The sequence below is a fragment of the Uloborus diversus genome, chromosome 10 (genome assembly GCF_026930045.1).
Source record: "Uloborus diversus isolate 005 chromosome 10, Udiv.v.3.1, whole genome shotgun sequence".
Lineage (NCBI taxonomy): Eukaryota > Metazoa > Arthropoda > Arachnida > Araneae > Uloboridae > Uloborus > Uloborus diversus.
Genome location: NC_072740.1, coordinates 120,127,468 through 120,148,277, shown reverse-complemented (window position 1 = coordinate 120,148,277; position 20,810 = coordinate 120,127,468). Strand labels below are relative to the sequence as shown.

The window sequence follows — 20,810 nt, the reverse complement described above, 5'->3', positions numbered from 1 at the left end:
ATTCTTCTGCCTTCTGCTGGAACAACTAGTTTAGACTCGTAATTTATGGTGATTTTGGTTTTAAAAAAAATTGCTCAGTTCATCAACATTACTCTCAGAATTCAATCTGCCGTACACAAAAAATATTGGTATAGTTTCCACTCATTGCCAAACTTTCTCAGACCATTACTGAGACGTCTCAAAATGTTGCTTTCAGATTTTTTTTTCCTTTACAGAGATCGTACCAGAAGTAGCAGAAACCATCTAGCCCATCCTAATCAAACTTTTTTTCATCAGAAAACCTTACATTTTCCCACTTTTTATCCATAACAACACATTTTTGGTGCACTCAACCCTTGTCAACCCTTGATCTCTTATGAACTTTTTAAAGGGTCTGTAATGACATTAGTTTCACATAATGAAACTTTTTCTCTTTTTGTAAAAGATGTTGAACTGTTTGAGCACTGTATCATAACTTGACTCCCATCTAATATCTCTTGATGTTTGTTTTTTGGAGCAAGCTCGTCTTATCATTAATTTCTTACACACAGACAGAAGATTTCCTACCTTTTCGTTTTGTCCACCTTATTTGCTGGAATATTTGAGAAAGCTCTAAACGACCAATCTCTATCTATTCAAATTTGTTGCAATTTGATGTACAGTATGTCAGGAATTTTTTCAAGCTACTCCTTTTCTCAAATTCTTTAGGTTTTGTACCAAGGGTGCCCATATAGGGGGGCAAGGGGAGCTCGAGTCCCCCCCCCCTTAGAAATTAGAACTTCCTTGCTTTTAGTTCTTTTTTCATTGCATAAATGTAAAAACATTTCTTCTCCAGCCATTAATGAATAAGTTATTAAAAATGTAAATTTTTAATGACTCTATTATGCCCTGAAATCAGCTTCCACGGGGAGAATATTATGCTAAACTGGTTTAAAAATCTGAGCCCCCCCCCCTTACAATTTTACATATGGACGCCCATGTTTCGTACCTAGGGGGATGATTGTAAAAATAGAATGACTCCTCCCCCCCATTGTTTATTAAGCATTTATATCATTATGTAGCACAGTTTGTAGAACAAAAAGTATGCAAATTTTGCTTTTTAGAACACACAAATTTAATTGTCCTCATAATTTAATTCCTTTGTATTTCCAATAAAAGTTATAAAAAAAGTTTCATTTACTATTAGTTACTAGTCATAAAATTTGCATAACTTTCCGACCAAATGCAGCAAATATGTGGTGGTTTTTCCTTTTGACCTTATAATTTTCACAACCATTGTATTAAGTCATTTATTGTGGCCTAAAGAAAATTCCTTTTTTAACAAAACTTGCTCTTTTTATGAATATATGTTAATGCTTTCAAATAAAAATGTTCTAATGTATTAATCATAATGAATAAAATATTAATATTTTGTGAGGGTAAAAGTAGCTCTTGTTGGTGGGCTTTCCAGTGCATTAAAACTTCTTTTTTATGATTTTTTTATGAATGAGGAAGATTTTCTTGCATTATATTTGTTATTTTCATTATAATGCTTATGTAAATGATAGAAACAGTATTAATGCACTGACGCTGTCATTGCCAGTTCATTTAACTGATTTTTAGTTTGAATTGAGTTGTGACATTGGCAATTTATTTTTCATCAATATGCAATGCATAGTTAAAAACCCAAATGATTTTTTTTTTTCAAAAGATTTGTTTAAGTATAAAAATGCAATTTAATGTGATTATTTTCCTACCTAGAAATCAAAATTATATCCAAACGTTTTTTAAAATTTGTTCTTGCAATAAAAGATTCTGAGTTTCAGACCTTGTATTACTCTTAATTTAGTGAATGTTGCTTCGAGATATTTACAGTGCCGTAGTTGTTATTAATAGTCATAAGTTTTGTTGATGCAATTGATTTCTAAGCACATTATTAATTTCAATTGTAAAGCAAAACCAATGCTGATAAAAAAAAAAACATTATAATGATTCAGTATATATTTTGTGATCTGTAATTGTTCCTAGTCATTATTAGTCTAAAATGTTTTAATTTGTTTTTGAGCATATTTTTAAAAAACAATTTCCTTTTATATTCATCTTTTTTTTTTCTTTCAGAACCTGTGATTGATTCAGTTATTCATATTGTAACTGATGAACAAGAGACAAAAACGCTGGGAATAAAATATACTCCTACTCCAATTCGAAATGTTGTTTTTGATAGATACAGATTTCAGTTAAGTGGTACAAATATTCCTGCTCAGGAAAAGCTCCAGAATGATACAAACCGTTTAGTCATTTTTGATAACCTGATTCCTGGACGTTTATATAACATTAGCATCTGGACTGTCAGTGGTGGTGTTTACAGCGTTCCTATTGATAGACAAGCTAGACTTTGTAAGCTTTTTTTTAACTATTTTAAATCACATCAAATTTAGCTATTCTTTTTTTTTATATCTTATATATATATATATATATATATATATATATATATATATATATATATATATATATATATATATATATATATTTATGTTTCTTTAAATTCTCAGATCCAGAATCTGTGGGAGAAATCATGGCTCCAAAGATAACTGATACAGAAATAACTCTTACATGGAATGTACCTGATGGTGATAAAGATGGATATGAAGTCCAATATCAAGATCATGAAGGAAATCTTATCAGGAATGTTTCCATAATAAACAGAATAAGCTATAATGGACTAAGACCACATCATAACTACACATTTTTAGTTTCTGTTTTGAGTGGTTATGATACATCAACTACAATACGTGGACACCCTGTTTCACGAACCTTTCATACCTTGGAATCTGGTTAGTCTTTTCAAATTAAAGTTCTAATTTGAGACTTGCATGCAATACTAGTGACTTTCATGTGAAGTTAACAAACTTACAAGTGAACTCAAACAAAAATTAGGAGCATATGCTAGAAATTGAATGTTAATATTTTTGTTATGTTTTTCTTCTCTCAGTTGCTTTATTGTGATTTTTCTTTTGTAAACTCTGATGTCTGTGCAATATTTTGCTGTGACTGCATGTAAAGCTAAACATGATCCTCCAAATTAGCGAAACTTTCTATAGCAAAAACAAAGGAAAATATTGAAAATAATTAAATACTATTTTTCAAGTGCAGTTTAATGCTAGCAAAAGAAGTCACTGAAATAATGAAAATGATAAGGATATAATGCAGAAAAAGTTGATATAACAATGTCAAAATTTATATGATTTGTAAATTATGCATTAAAGCTCTACATTCTCAAAAACAAAAACAAAAAAAAAAGAAAAAGAAAATCTTTGAATGCTTAGTTTACTTGGTCTAATCCAATCCATAATATGAGAACTAGTAGCTACACTGGATGAAAAGTATAAAATATGCATGAAAGTTTCTGCTGCATATGATACTAAAGTTAAAGTAACATTAACTTTCAGGATGTCTAATTGCTGGTGTTCCTTGTTTAAGACTAAAAGAATGATTTTATAGGCATTAAGAAAATAACTTATGATAGAAATAAGGCAGGCTCAGCAATTAAGTTTCCTTTTGAAATTAAAAGAATAGTTAGAGCAAAGAAATTTATTGCACAAAAATATACCACTCTTACACAATTTTTCAAAATTGCTCCCATAACTTTCCAAGCATTTGTCATAGTGGAGTACAAATTTTTCTATACCTATTCAAAAAAATGTTGCTGTCTGTGTAATCATCCATGAAGACATTTACATAACTTTACCTGGGACGCTTTTGACAATCCTCCACACAGCCCCCACCCCACTCCCAGCAACTTTCATTTGTTTTGGCATCTAAAGTCTTTCCCTGGCGGTTGGGGGTACAACAGCGATGGTGAGCTCAAAGAACATGTTTCCCAATGGTTGAAGGTTGACGCACTACACAGGTGGCAACTCATTCTACTAAGAGGGCATACAAAAACTTTTACCACGTTATTTGAAATGCCTAAAAAATCACGGAATACTGTAGGGTGGTAGATTTTTGTGCAATAAATTTCGTTGCTGTACCTGTGCTTGTTTTTTTTTTTTTTTTTCATTTAAAAATGGAACTTACTTTCTGGTTATCACTTGTGCATATCAAATCTTTGGTGTGCTTTATTGTTGAAAATGGTTAAGGGAGAATTTCAAAATGAGAGTTAGGGAAGGGCACTCAATAAAACCAAGTACTGCTTGTTACCAGAGATCTATTGTAGGAATCCCCAAGAAAAATCCCAAAAAGAGACTAGTAGCTGAAGCGAAGTCCAGCAAGCACTGATAGAAAACTCCCTCAAAGAGCCCCAGTCAACAAAGAAGAATCAACCTAATATATACACATATTTTTTAATATCTTCAGATTTAGAATGTAATATTTTGTAAAGAAGAATTATCCCAATACATACACATATTTTTGAATATCTCCAGATTTAGAATGTAATATTTTGTAGAACTAGTAGTAACAATATACTTTTAGAATTTTTGAACAAAAGAATTTCACAAGCAGTTATTTCAGTCTTTTTAAAGCAAAACTTTATTTTTGATGATTTTTTTTCTTTCTTACACCTGTATAAATGTCATGGAATCCAATATTTCCACCCTTTTTGAAATTCAATATAACTGCATGTTTGAGTAAAGATATTTTACTCTCAGAAGTTAAATTAAGTAATATTTTTTCTTTCCGACTTTTATTAAGTTGATGCTTAGTTTATTACAGTTAACATATAACTTCAATAATTTTCTGCTATTGTACTTATGTTTGTCTGTTATTATTTCAGTTCCTGGTAAAGTAAACAATTTCCAAGCTGTCTCTGTCAAACCAAATGTTATCACTTTACGATGGTCTCTACCAAGTAGTGAACAAAATGGAATACTTACTGGCTTTGTTATTACTTATTTTGTTAAAGTAAGTTTCTTTTTTTCTCGGTGATAATTTGAAACTAAAAACTGGTTGATACCATATAAATGCTTTTTTTTTTTTTTTTTTTTTCAAATTTAAGCACATTGCAGTGATGACAGCTCTCCTATAATTCATGTGTTAGCCTTTTCTTGAAAAAATGTCTTATTATAAGAAGGGGTATTTGTCTTATATTTCTTTAAAATCTACTTTCATTTATCTATCTACTTTCATTTTTTATTACACATGCATTAGCTATTCAGAAAGTTAATGTACCTAAATTTACTCAGAAAGTTAAAAGAAGCAGGAAAATATATTCATGTTTTTCAGCATATTTAACTTTTCCAAAGATCTAATGATCATGTTGATAATTATTATTATTATGGTTTTTTATTTATTTCTTATTTTTATTTTACTTTATTTTATTTTATTTTTTTTTATTATTTTTTTTTATCCTGCATGAAATGCAGTTCTGCAATTATTTCACTTAAAGATCTTTTATTTGCTGTTTTTCATGCGTGCGTTTTCGAAAATAGGCGAAAAAATTTTTTTTCAATGTATATTGAGCTTTATTAAAAGTTTAATCAAAGTTCATTTTATTTTTCATTAAACTTTAATTTTATTATTGCTAAACAATATTCTGTAATAGTTTAGGCAAGGTTTACAAAAATATTCACTCTCATAGTAACTTTGACAATGTCCAAACTGCAGGAAACTCAATACCCATGTACTAGTATTTTATCAAAATATTCCACTTATAGTTGATTCTAATATTAAAATGAATACGAAAATGACCTCTTTTTATGATGCAGTATGAAAGCCGGATTATGAGGACAATATGTAAAAAAATATTGGAGTTGATTCCCTACTGCAGGATTTTATCACTTCATAGAAAACTGCTTTAATGTGCACAAATAATTGCCAAAGCTGTAAAATGCTTTAGATGATAAAAGTTAATAAAAAAAGACACCACACTGTCAACCCCAATTAAATTTACCAATGGTTTTATTTGGAGAGAACTAATACAATCAAGGCCCTAAATTTCTTGGGAATGTGAGATTCTCAGAGAACCCTGCTCTAGGGTGCAAACATTTAAAGCTCTTGAAGTCAAATGCTGAATCACTGCATTATTATAATTATTATTTTCAATTCTGTTAAGTTTTGTTAAGTATGCTTAATATTTACAATAGTTTAGAAAAACTTGAAATAAAATCTTATTAAACTACAGCTACATTAGAAAAAAAAAAAAAGTAGCACAACAGCCCATGATGCCCAAAACCTACTGTGACCATCTCAGTTTTCCTGGTCAAGGGCTCTGGCGTGCAATTCAGATGTTCTGGTTCAATGGTCAGCGAATGAGGAACCCTTAGGGTTTAGTTCCCAAGCACGCTTGATACTTATTTTATTGACCCACTAAAGGGATGAACGGCCGAGTTGAACATGCCCAACCCGGGCCTGCTGTGTGGAAGCGCAAAGTGCTTCCACTGAGCCACTGGGCTTCACACAGCTACATTTGGAAAAGCCATATTCCAAAAATTATAGACTATCTCCAAGTTTTTGCTTCACTAAAGCAGTAATTTTGAAGGAAAACACTAGTTCATCACAATAAGTTGATTGCCCATTTGAACAATATAGTAAAAATATGAAATTATTGCAAAGAAAAGCTCATATCTGTACCAGTTCTTTACTTTTTTTTAAACTCTGTATAATGTTTCTATGTTGAAGTCAAAACAGCATTCCCAACCCTTATTTGAATATTATTCAAAGCAGATTCTATTTGTTAGTAAGTCCAGGAAAGGACATAGTTTTGCATTTTCCATGTGCAAAATCAAAATTGCCCCTGTTTGCTACCTTAAACTACTTAAAATGCTGAAGTGAATTCAGCTGTATTCATTTAAAATTAAATAAATTTTCATTTTTTGTGAATGAAAATGTTTTTTTTTTTTTCTAAAGCATTCAATAAATAAATAAAAATATTTCAGGATGTTTTAATTCCCCAAAATGTTTGATACTATACTTTTCAGTAATTGTATTTTTCAAAACAAACTATTCTTCAACTTGCCAATGTGACTATCTGCTGTATGAATAGAATCAATCTATAAATCAAATTTTACTCTAACACAGTAAATGTCGGGAAATTTATCAAGAGTTGAAAAATGAAGGAATTCTTTTCAATGTACCTTGAAATGAAATATGCCATTATTCAAGAGATTATTGAATTGCAAAATGAGACCCAACTGATGTTGTTGTTCTAGTAGCTGGAACAGAGTTCAGAAAATGCAGAATGCAATGTAAATTAACTTGAAAATACCTGGTAGTAAAATGTAATTGTTTTTGTGTTATGGATAATGCAGTTAACTTTATCTTGTGTTCTTTAATGTTACATATAAATACATAGAAATTTATTACTCTATATAGATATCTATATACAATAATGTATATAGATCTATTTGATCGCTGTTGTATTTAGTAGCGTTTTTATAGTTACAGCTAAAGTTATTTAGCATTTAAAAAACTTACTGGTGGGTTTGAAAAAGATCCAAATCATAGAAATGCACAAATGATGATGTGCCTGCAGTAAGAATGATTGCTCCCAAGAATCTATGTAATACGTTTAGCTTATGAAAGCAAAAAAAAAGGAACCTATGCCAGTTAAACTAGGTTCTGGTTAGAGAGTTTTGAACAATTTAGGTGCTAATACATATGTGTGTCCTTGTGATAAAGGCATCTAGTTAATATTTTTTCTTTTCCCATAAATTTGAACTTTATTCAAAAAGGGGGGACATTATGTGAAATATAATGGATATTATTTTGTAGCATGAATATAAGCTACTTAAAAACATTTTAGTATAACCAATATTGCAAATTATTTAACTATTTTTCTCATTTTCAGGGTTCTCTGTTTCATCAAAATGAAAAGTTTGGTCCAGATGTGACAGAGGGTGTCATAAAGAACCTTGCTCCTGGGAAAACATATGTTTTTGAGGTGAATTTCATTAATGTGTTGGTACTTACTGTGCTTTGGTATTAAAACTATATGTTTCTGGTCATTTCTATTAGCAATGTGCTTCATTGTTTAGATATTTTTTAGCTGCTCAATCATTGTGTGATAGCTTGGACTTGATGTTTTTACTTTCATCTCATATATATCTCGAAACATGTACAATTATTAAAGGAAAAAAAATTCCTTGTTTTTGTACTTTATTTTACGTTAACAAAAAATATAATATTAACCTTCCAAGCTCATGCACATCTGATATATTTTTTAATACATCTTTTTCTCAAAAAGTAAAAGTTTGTACTGATAACACCAATTTTTGTTACCTAAAACCTAAGAATAATATTTCAAAGTTTGCAGGGACATGTAATTAGTAAAAACCCCATGATTTTTATGCTGTACTCTTTATTTTAGATTATTCAGTTAGTCAAGGACTAAAATGTAGATTAGAGCTCAGCTCGAACTCTGCCAGAATTTTTTTCTGTAAAGATATATCAGTTGCTCGGAAATCAAGCCAACCTAAAACTGAAAGTGGTTCTAAAAATGCTTCTTAGGTCAGCAAAAAAATTAATTTTTCCTGTAATTCAATATGATAATTGCAGTGTTAGGAGCTGGTTTTGCTCTACTAGACAGTACAATTAATACCCAATTTCTGGGGGCGGGAGAAAGAAAATTTATGCTCCTAATACAAACTTATGATTTTTTCTTGATTTTTTTAAATAAAGTTTCAACAAACTTTTTAAAATTGATACTAGGTACAAAATTTTAATATTTTTAAGGCATCCTTTTCTTTAATGTTCTTTAAATAATAATCCACTAAACTTAGGATGGGTTTACATTTAGAGATAAACCTTGAAGTGGGGTGTTTAGGTGTTTTACAATTAAAAGAAAAATACAATGCCAAATCCTATTCAAAACAATGTTTTCTTACCTCCCCAAAAAATCAAAACATTCATATCAAAGTTTTCTAAAAATTCAATACAAATTTTGCAGACTTTTTTTTCAAGAACAAAAAGGGAAAATATTGAAAATGTTAAAAATTGTAGCAACAAATTTTCAAATAAGTTTAAAAAATAAGCCAAATTTTTTCCCCTTAAAAATGATGTTCATTAATGGTTCTGTGACCAGAAAAAAAGGAACAAAATGTTGTCCCGATGGGCTTAAGATTGACCATTCGATTGAGATTGATGGGTTGCCGACCCCTGTTCAAGAGCTTCATTTGTTAGCTAATTTTAAATAGCAAAAAAAGCTAAAAGAGCAATAACAGAAAATGAATAAAATTATTCAAGGGAAATGGTGAACTTGAATCTGTCCAGTTAGCATTAGATTCGAAATGTTACACAAACCAGTTAGTAACACGTCAAAGCTGAGAAAGTGCAAGACTAAGCATCAAAACATTGCAGCAACTCCACAAAATGTTGCAGAAAATTATACTTGGCTTACAGAAAAAAAATAATTGAACAGTATTAATTTAAATCCTCTGGATGTTTTCTGAAACAAAGATGATGAGGAAATGATATTTGAAAAACCAAATGACACTTTAAAAGTGGTGGAATTTCTTACATTATTGAGCAGCTCATTACTTCTTTCAATCTTGTTTGTTATACAATCATTATCTATGGTACACGGTTAGGTGTACATTTAGTCGCTTCACAGTGTTCAGATTCCCTAAGAAAACTCTTACAAAATTAGAAAACATATATATAAATTAAAACTGGCATGCTAGAAAAGAGTTGGTATTTATTGCATCAAAAAACATCCTAAAATGCCTGTATTGCTGTATTTCGTTATTTGTGCTTAATCTTTTTTGTTCTTGATTTTTCGAAACTCTCTATTTTTTTCTTCTTTAAATGTTAATCTTTTTTGTCTGTTACAAGCTGCCTAGTTGAAGTATCATTTGAAAAGTATGTATAATATCAGCATTGTCTCTTTGAAATTAAATGCTTTTGAATTTTTACTAATTTTATTTCCTGTCTTTTTGCAAATTAGTAGTTAGGACTTTAAATTATTTATTAGTATGATTTATTTTGTTCATAAATCAGTAAAATAGTATTTTTATATTGTCACAAATAGAATTATTTATTTTTATGCACTCATTAAAACTCTTTTTGTTTCTTCACTGATTCTAAATTATCATTCCTGGGTCATTCTCCAGAGAACAAAACTTTTGAACGCAAATATTTTTCAGTGTCGAAACTTTTTTTTTCATTCTTAAATGAAAGTGTTACGTACTAGAAGTAACCATAAACAATGACCCAGCTAAGTTCCAATTATTTTACTCACAAATAAAAAAAATAAAACAATGCCTTGTTTGCAAAAATAAAAAAAAAAAAATTTTAAATAAAACTTTCAATGTTTAAAAATCGAGGCCAATTTAATATCGCAGTAGTAATTTTGTTAATTGTGCAGACAATGAGCTATTTTAATTATTAGTGAGAATATAATATCAAGCTCTCCTAATTAAAGTACTGCTTAGTTAGCAGTTATCCTTTTACTTCAAATGTGTGCTAAAAAAATAGTTTTTAGTAAATTTGAAAATATACTGGCAATTTATAATTTTGGTAGAAGGTCTACGATTGATGTATTTCCCCTCCATCAGTAATTTTTACCTCAGAAATAATGACATTTATAAGGTCTGTCACAGAAGTGAGGAATTTTCTATTAATGAGGGCCTAATGGGTACATTTTTCAGCGAAATATTTTGTTTCTTCGTTGCTACAATCTGCACATGTTAAGCATATGAAAACATGTTCTCTTCTTTTTTTACATCAATTTACATCCCTGAAATTCAAGTTCAGAGGTGAGAAGTCACAATAACCACACTTAGTTTTAAAAGCAAAATCCATCTTCTTGTTTTTCGACAAAAATCTCAACTTTTTTTTTATGGCTGAAAATAAACAAGAGGGCTTCCTTGTATCATGGAAAATAAAATTTGATGTCATTACTGCCATTAATGAGGGATGGCATTTTGTGTTTAGGTGACAGAGGTGAGAATTTACTGTGTGACATGACTCCTTACCCTATTTAAACAATTAGTATTTGAGACACTTGTGAAGAGAATAATTAATAAATAAGTATATACTTTTAATTAAACAAGTAAGTAAGCAACAATAACTGTCACACAAGGTGTGTGACATGCAAAGGAGGTGAGCATTCACATGTTGTGAACCAAAAATGTACTAAAATAAAAGTTATTATTAAAAAATTGTGGGCAGGTTTAAATAGATATAGTTTTGATAAAGTTAAAAAGCATTGTTAAATGAATTCTTCCTTAAAGTTTTTTTTTTTTTTTTTTTTTGTGAAAGGCATGTGACAGAAAAGTTACACTTTTTGAAGAATGACCCTCTTGCTCTTTTGGTGAACTAGTAAAAATTAGTTGTGAGATAGTTATTTATTGTTGTGGTCCTTCACTTATGTATTGATGCAAAGCACTTTATTAAAAGGCATTGAAAAACCAAGTAAGCTTGCAAATTAGGTATGGTCCAAATGAATTTCAAAAATTCAAGTGTGATTTTTGTTAATTAAATTTTTAACTCAAAGAAAATATATAATTACAAATTAATGTTTTCACAGATAAAGAAATGTTGCCACCTTTTCTGAGCTCATATGCAAAAAGGTTTTCAGTGCTTTTGTAGAGAGATTAAAATAACTTATGCTGCATTTTTTCCTACATTTTAATCATCCTTTTGCTAAACTGAACTGTAATTAAAATGAATCCAGAGCAACAAGGTTATTGAAAATTCTGATTCTCTTAGATCTGCTCTTTCATTTTACTTTATTGTACTTTTCCTTGTGTGTTTGGTCATTAACAATAAATTTCCACAGTATTATTTTCTTTCTTTTTATCTGCATGCATCCTAGCTACCAGAACTTTATTTGCAGTTTTTGATTGATAACTTGTAACATTAGCATCAATTTGGTTCAAAATAATGTTGAAAATTTCCTTTTTTTTTCCCTTTCTGTCTTCAATTATTTTTTGTTACTCATATTATTGGTTCATAATAAAATTATGTATTGAAAGAGCTTACTAGCAAAAGAATCTTAATATCTAAATTGATCTTCCAAATATGCATGTTCAATTTGTGTTGTTGACAATTTGTAATTGATTGTTAACTGAGATGTATGTTTACTTTTCTAAATAAATGTGTAGGAAATAACAATAATAAAATATAGTGAATTATTTTTCAAAAATCCTTTTCCCCTTTTAGATTCAAGCACATACAAAAGTTGGTCCTGGTGGAAAAGCAACGATAGAGAAAACTCTTCCATTAGGAGGTAAAATTTTTCATATTGTAAAAAAATCTTTTTTACACATTTCAATTCGTGTTTAACGTAATGAGCTAAATTCCTTCAAATTCCTTCATTTTTAGCTCATTAATGCCAGTTAGTCATAAACATCTAATGTATTAATTAAATTTAATATAGTTTGAATTGTAAATAATAGAATTAAAAGTACACAACTATAACGTTTGCATAAATTAATCCATGTTAATTTTCATTTTAACCACTTGCTGCATATTTCCCATATTCTGTAAATACCAGTCAGCAGGACAATTTAACAAACTTTACCTGTTCATTCTTTCAATACAGACATTTAGTTTATCGAATATAAAGCTTAAATATGTTGACAAGGTGATTGTATGGGGGAAGGGGATGTTGGTAATATTAACCATTATATGCTTGTCTGCTGAGAGCGCCATCTTTAATTTCTGATTGCTCAAGCCTTCAAAATTTGGATTGTGCCATGTGTTTTTACCTTTAAAAAAATTAGTTCATATATCTTTTTAGTAGTTTTTGAAAAGGACTTTATATTTTTATATAATGTCAAAATTTTTCAAGAATAAAAAGTTTTTTTTTTTTTTTAAATCTAAGAATTGCTACTACAAAAGAGACTTAAAATGTTTATTTAATTTCTTTATTCTTTCTTAGGATATGCATTATAATATCTGAGTACATGAGGGTTCTGAAGAAATATCTAGTAACACCTTGAAAATTACCAAAATACTAGCCTAAATTTGCATGTCGCTTTAGCAACTTATTTTCTTGATATTACCATTCTTCCTGTGGAGAAAATAGAAAATAAACGTACTGTTTCACACATAATGCATTATAGGATTAATTTTATTTGTCTATTGGCAATCACGATTTTCCGCCTCTGATGTTCTGCAAATTATTACCAAATACACAAAACATTTCGTGAGGAGGTGTTACACTCCTACAATGAAGACATGGTAAAATAAACGATATAAGTTCCAGTGTTGTTAAAATTATTCTTATTCCTTCTTCATTAATTTCTAGCTGCTAATATTTAGTGTCTCCCCCCCCCCCCCCCAAGGTATGAATTATTTGAAAAGGGAATTAGGTTTTCACTACTCAGAAGTAATTAGTGCAGAAATCTTTTTGTTCATTTCAAATTTTGTTTACTAAACAGTACAATCAAACATAACTGCATGCATAATGGCATACAAATATAAGTGATGTTACATATTGTGGATTTAAAATTAAAGCTCTTTTCAAAGTCAGCTTTAAAAAGTAAGCAACAGAATATGTTATCAAAACCTGAAACTTAAATACCCCATCAAATACAGACTGTCTGGCTATGTTCTGTGACAGACCTTTAGCTAGCTGTCTGAAAATGTTTTGCATGATGTAAGTAAATAATGCAAGTTTGTGGTACTCGCATGATAAAAATGAAATTAGTCGGGGTGTTATTCTTAAATCAGTTAAATGTTCTGACAAAAACAGAGGAATGTTGTTCTTTAAAATATCTTAGGCTGTTAATCCTTTTCCAGCTTTGGAAAGTAATTTCTATATCCAAAAAATTTTTTTTTGCTATTGGGTTTTGATCCATTGTTATAATTTTTGGTTTACAGCGCCTCCAAATCCTGCAAGTACCATATTTCCTGTAAGTGTTGGAAAGTCTTCAACATCAGCCACAATTCAATTTAGGAAGAATTTTTTCTCTCAGAGTCATGGACCTGTAACTAGTTATACAGTTATTGTAGCAGAAGATGACAGTGTAGATTCCAAGCAGCTTAACATGCCATCCTGGCGAGATGTTCAGAAATTTTCAAGATGGCCACCATATCAGGTATTTTAATAATATATATGCCAAATTTTTATTTTTGGAACAGTATTATAAATATTTTTTGTGACCAAATTAATTAGATATAAATCTCCTGCTTCAAAAAGTACACCAGGTGTAAAAAAATTTAGCTTATTTTCTGAAGAATTGACGCATAAAAAAAGAGACCATTAATGTGCCACTTTTTATGGGGTGTGTGTGTGTGTATACATATATATATACAGATGGGGGACAAAATAATATGAACACCTGTGAAATAAGGAAAAATCTTTATTAATAGGGGGTTGGACCATCCTTTGATTGAAGAACAGATTGAATGCGACGGGGGATGGATGCATAAAGGTCATGGACAACATTTAAAGGAATATTAAGCCATTCCTCGTGCAGAATGGTCTCTGATTCCGAAAGTCCGGATGGAGGTGGAAATCGGGAACGAAGTTTGGACTCTAAATATCCCCATAAATGCTGAATAATATTTAAGTCCAGAGACTGAGTGGGCCAGGCGAGATGTTCAACTTCACTGTCATGCTCTTCAAACCATTTTTGGACAAATCTGGCAGTGTGTATGGGGGGGTTGTCGTCTTGAAAGAGCGGTCGCTCTCCAGGGAGAACAGTCTGGACAAACGGATGGACATGATCCTCTAGAATGCTCAGATAGTGATTAGATTTGACACGCCCATGCAGAATAACAAGTGGCCCAAGACCACGCCAAGATATCGCACCCCATACCATAATTGAGCCACCCCCATGCTTCACAGTCGGCAAAAGGAATTCAGGATTAAATGCTTCTGAGGGCGTTCGCCAGACATAAACGCGCCTGGTAGTCTGAAATAGGGTAAATGATGATTCATCTGACCATATTACCTGTTGCCACATCTGTGGGGACCAAACTTTGTAGTTTCTGCACCATTGGCGTCGCTTGAAAGCATTAGTTGCTGTCACCAAGGGTTTTCGAATTGCCACTCTGCCATAAATGTTCGCAGCATGAAGTTCCCTTTTGACAGTTTTTGTTGAAACGGGGTCCTGGAGATGGCTGTTCATTTCAGATGTTATTTCGGATAGGTATTGCTTGCGCTTTCGGGCTACTATGCGCTTCAAAGCTCTTCTATCCCTATCAGCAAGCTTTGACTTTCGACCACTGTGGTGCTTTGAAGACGTCGTCTTACCTTCTTTCGTGTCTACTGTCATAACCTCTGACACCGTACCTCTTGCACACCCCAAAAGCTTTGTTGTTTCCGTAACCGATGCTCCACTTAAACGCGCCCCAACAATCATTCCTCTTTGGAACTCTGTAAGGTCTGACATCTCAACTTATTACAGAAATTTAGAACCAAGCACGCAACATTTGTGACTACTGTTGAGACACTGATAGGTTCCTCTTCACGCTCACCAGGTGGCAGACTTCTGTTGCAGGTGGCGTGGCTGTACTATAGGTGTGAAATACGGCATACTTTTTCATAGGTGTTCATATTATTTTGTCCCCCATCTGTATATATATATATATATATATATATACAGTGAAGCACCATTTATACATTTTTGAAGGGACTGTATGAAAAAAGCATACAAATGAAACATATAGGTATTAGTTGATGTGTATTAGACTCTGCAGGGACCAATTTAAAAAAATGTATAATTGTTAAAAATTATAAAAGAGAAATGTATAAACGGTAGCGCTCAACCAATGACAATTTTTGGCCAATGGCGATTGTTCAAAGTCAGCCGATGGCCGATTATTTTTTGTTTTAAATGACCAATTGAAACACTTTACTAAAAAAGACTACTGAAATGTAGGTTTCAAACATTTTTTAGGTATTCAGTACAATGTAGAAACCGATGGCAAGTCATGTTTTTTTTTTTTTTTTTTTTTTTTTTTTTTTTTTTTTTTTTTTAAGAACAGATAAATGATTATGATGGCTACACAGTAGGAGCTTCTGGCATATTTATGTCCCCCTTTTTTGTAATATGAAAATATTATTTCGAGAATCACAGGAAAGTAGAAAAAAACCCATGGGCCATAAGAATATGTTTCTAGCAGAAGAAAAGGTATAAGAGAAAGAAAGAGGGATTTAAAGAGTAATGAAAAGTTACACTAGTACACTAGTAGTTTAATATTCAAAGGTAAAATTGGAAGTAAAACAATTAATTAAAAATAGAAAGGGAGAAATTTGAAATACTTCTTGGAAAATATACTTTTAAATGTTTTTAGAGAAGAAAAGCCAAGGAGAATGAAAAGAAGCTGCACTTGAAATCATTTCTTTTTTTAGGGGCACCAAACGTGACCAGTACTTGTATTTTCAGAACTTTAGTTCTCGAAAATCTCTGAAGTTACAAAGGATGGGCTGCAATCATGTTTTCAAGCCTATAATTTCGAAAAATGTCCGGAAGAAAGTCCATAGGGCTCTCTATGTAACACTTCTAAATATAGTCTAAAATTGCGTTTTTGGAACTTCAGTTTCTAAAAACTGACATGGAAGAGCATCCAAATTCTATCTTTTCGCCCAGCGCTACCAAAAGATGGTCAACAATCTCAATTATAGGCATTCCATTGCAAAATGATTCCCGGGAGCGTCTCCAAACTCACCCTCCCAACATCATTAAAGTTCTTCTAAAACTATTTTCAAAGTTCAATTTTGGAAAATCGCTGCAGAAAAGTCCCCCCCCCCCCATACCCTTCCTCTTATCTCACCGAAAACTGTCTAAAATAGTAAAGCTTCCGTTTTGAGAAATTGCTGCGGAGATTCATTGATCCCAATCACTTCTTTTAATGTTACCACAATTGCTTACAATCCCGTTTTTATCATTTCTATTTTGAAAATGCCCTACTAACATCTTCGAAGATCCTCTAAAACTTCATTGATAAAGTTTCAATTTCCGAGAATTGCTGTGGACAAGTCCGCGAAACCCACTCCTCTGCTTTCACTATCAATTAGGGTTTCCCATCTCGCAATCCGGATCGTGAATCCCGCATTATATTTTGCGGGATTTAGAGTGAAGTCCCACAGGATTTCCACTCCTGCAAAGATTTTCCATGCATGAGTTAAATTGTTTTTTTTTTTTTTGCTTACTTTTCTGCAATCTGCAGCAAAATGTTCGTTTTTTTTTTTTTTTTTTTTTGTTTGTCTGATTGTTGAACACGCGTCACTTGACATAACTTTTATTTTTGAGGTAGACCGTGCAAAGCTGGACAACACAGCTGGTGTAATATATTATTTGAAAATGAATTGATATTCTCATTTGAGGTTTCAGTGTTCATACGTTCAGCAATTGCAAAAACACGTAAAAAATATAAACCTTTTCAAAAACCATCACTAAATATTGAAACCCTGAAAATTGGGCTTTAGAAGGAAATTGAGAAACTGTATCCGATGGAGTACCCTGAATAATGTTGGAACGCTTTTGTAACCTTAAGGAATATGCAAAAAACCTTTAACTTACTAAAGGTGCACAATATTTTTTTTAAGGAGGAAAGCAATGAAAAACCTGACATCATGTCTGTAACCTGTAGAAATTGGTTCATGTTTGAGATACCACATGAATTCCGGACCACTCTCTCTTTCTCTCTCTCTCTCTCTAACCTGTAGAAATTGCCTTCCGATGTCTTTGTCACTGTGAAGCTAATATTATAAATGTGGGTGGTACCTTGAAAAAAAATTATGTTAGTTGAATTAGCTGAGCAATCTTCAATATTTGGCATGACTCTTTAAGAGGTGACAGAAACTTGGATAAAGCATTAGATGACTCGCATGACAGTGCAGTACATTAAGCTGCTCGACTTTTTTATTGTCTTTTTAAAGTGAGAGGTAAAATTAGCAGAGTTATTTTAAAACATTTACTGAGACTGCAACCCAATCAGCTTTCATTCCCTGCTATAATGAATCCAATGCACTGATGCAATGACCAAAGCTAATGAAGCAACAAGGCAAGTTAAAATGGATAGAGTAATACACAAATCATACATACATCGTTTTTGTCCAAAATTTGAAGTTGTTGAGCAAAAACCCCTAACATGACCTCCATAAGAAAATTATATCCTATTTTAGAAGGTGCTATAGTTTATTGGAAACTTTTGCTAAATGTCCACAATTTTTTCATCTCGACAAAACCAACTGCACAGGAGCCACATCATTCGTTTTCATCAAGCCCATTATTTTTTTGTGCAAAAATCTTTTCCCATCCCATACATTGCTTAAGATGCATTGAACTTTTTTTAAAGCACTATTTTACATACCAAACGATAGTCGCGAATTGAGATGTGACTTTGTAGTACTCTACATTTGGTGTATGGAATTCGAGATAACTACCAATTTATGTAACAAAAGCAGTAATTCCTAAGAAGCACCAATTTTTCTATTTGACAGAAAAATTTAACTTTTAGTAAAATAAAGCCAATCCCGGGGGATCCCGGGATCCTGCGGGATTGTCTCCTTACAATCCCGAAATCCTGCAGGACTGAGGTTGGCACAGGATTGGAAATCCTACTATCAATGCGGGGACTTGCAATCGTATATTTAAGATGATTTTGGGAGAAAATTTTGGGGAGGTGCACCCCCTGAAATTCTCCTGCCACCAACACCATTGAAGGGCTTCGTAAACTTCTTTTTTAGGAATTCAATTCTTTAAAATCTCAGTTGAAGAAACTCTGAACTCCTCCCCCCTAACATCATGAAATGTTACTTAAAATTGCGTTTTTGGGATTTTATTTTCGAAAAATTACTGCAGAAGAGTCTCTAAACCTTATTTCTCCCCATAACACTACCAAAGATGGTTTGCAATCGTATTTCAAAGACAAACTGGATAATAGAAAAAATCAAAAATTTAAAGAAAATATTCACTTACGAATATCTCTGTAGCACATTACAGCACAAAGACCAGTTCTATGTACACGCTATAAAACAACAGCTTTTGTATTGCACCAAGTGCAGAGCTATTTTTAGCAGAGATGAGCGTTCATCAGAGGAGAGTCCTTTTTTTTTTAACCCGTTCGTTAGATTTGTTCATTTGAAAAAGTTGCAAGTGATATCTCTACGAGAGTTAGTCCCATAAATTGAAAATGTTTCATACTATTATAGTTATACAGGTAAAAGATACAATAATAATAAAAGTTACTGAATATTATATATTGTCAGTAAGAAAATAGGAAAACTCAATACTGTGAATGCTTGATTCTATTTGTGAGCATATATTACTTGAAAAATAATCAAATTAATACAACACTTTTATAGGAGTAGCAACATTAGATCGAATCACGATAGTGTTGTAATATTTTTTCACTAACGCTGAAAAGTTCTTATAACAATTTGTTGTGATAACCATTTGTACGGTTAGGAATCACTGGTAAAACAATATTATTGTATTTTAATTTGTGATGTTTACAGATTTCTAACACTTCATGACTTTTTTTCAGACTTTTATCTCTCTATAAAAGCAATCACTTTACCACCATCTTCTTTTAAAAATGACCCAAACTAATTTTTTACTTGACATTTTAAAATTATTTAACTTATAAAACTTGTAACACTAATACTAGAAATACAAGACTGAGAATAATGACTCCGAAAATCTGACTAGAAATCTCATGGCTATTGCAAGTCACATGACCTCGCCAGAGCCAATAAATATACAGCAAGCCAGCTGCCAATAAATGCTCTCTCTCATACTAGGCCACCTGGCAGGTAGAAAGTCCCAGCAAAATGATCTGTCTTTTTGAGAATATTATTTTTTAGCTATGAATAATGTCCTATTAAAATTTCAAGTTGTCTCAAATACATTTTTTATATTTTTTGCAAAATATTTTTGCAGACGTCTAGCAATGTTAAAACCCCGACTATATCGTCGGGCTTTTTTTTTTCTTGTTTTTTAAACATTATACTACAACATATCAAAATTGCATATTGCCTCAAATATATTTTTGGAACAAGAAAAAAACTCCCCAGCCAGGTCTGCAGTTCGGTGTTGAGGTATACCATATTTTCCTGCATATTATCCCCGGGCGGCCTATAATCCGCAGGTCCTAAACTCGGCCTGAAGAAAAAAAGCTTTGTATAATCTGCGGATAATATGATGTAAAAAATAAAGTTTGAATTTAACATACCATTTGAGCAACTAAACTAAAAACGGTAAATACTTTGAACGCATAATCAAAATTAATCTGAAATATAATCTAAAATTTAATGATTTCTTCTTGAAATTATGATTATAGTACGCTAATTACTTGAAAAACAAAGAGTCAAGACATCTGAGCAAATGGTCTAATCTTGTCCAAATGGCTTCCTACTTCACTGTATTCTTGCTTATTTTACATGGCCTGAATCGCATAAGAGGAACATTCAAGCAACTTAAAATAACCAACATACAGGCAGGCAGTGAGAACAAACATGCAAACTTTGTAAAATAAACATTCAGTCGGCATACAGTCTCGATCGGTGAATCTTACTGTTAATATTGAGGTTCAATGCGTTGGTTAAGAAAAAAAAATCACAGATAATCCATGGCAGCGTATAATCAGCACTTCATAAACTTTGCTCTTTTCAACAGATAATCTATGGATTATACGCAGGAAAATATGGTAATAAGAGAGAGGTATGTGACTAGTTTTCAGTTTGCCACAAATACCTACCCGAAAATTGGTGTCAACTCTTGGACTAAAAATTGCCTAGAGCTGAGGTTCTCAATTTGGATGTTGTGGCACCTAGGGATGTAATGGCCAGAGAGAGGGTCTTCATGAGGAGCTCATGGCATCATATTTTTTTCCTAAGAAAAAATCTTTGATGAATACAATTGAAATACTTTTGTGAAAGTAAAGGAGAAGTTATATTTTTAATTTAAGTCTTTACTGCTTGCTTCTGGGATCTTTTCTTCAGCATCATGCAGATA

The 20,810-nt window shown here is 31.7% G+C and overlaps 1 protein-coding gene across 1 annotated transcript in view; it reads left to right on the top strand.

Moving 5' to 3' along the window:
• LOC129231151 (tyrosine-protein phosphatase 10D-like) overlaps nt 1–20,810 on the top strand; it is an 85,085-nt gene that overhangs the window by 45,361 nt on the left and 18,914 nt on the right. Inside the window, exons 13-18 of the mRNA XM_054865398.1 lie at nt 2,077–2,355; nt 2,511–2,792; nt 4,733–4,860; nt 7,745–7,837; nt 12,058–12,124; nt 13,723–13,940. Coding sequence (XP_054721373.1) covers nt 2,077–2,355; nt 2,511–2,792; nt 4,733–4,860; nt 7,745–7,837; nt 12,058–12,124; nt 13,723–13,940 — 1,067 coding nt within the window. The remainder of the gene's footprint in view (nt 1–2,076; nt 2,356–2,510; nt 2,793–4,732; nt 4,861–7,744; nt 7,838–12,057; nt 12,125–13,722; nt 13,941–20,810) is intronic.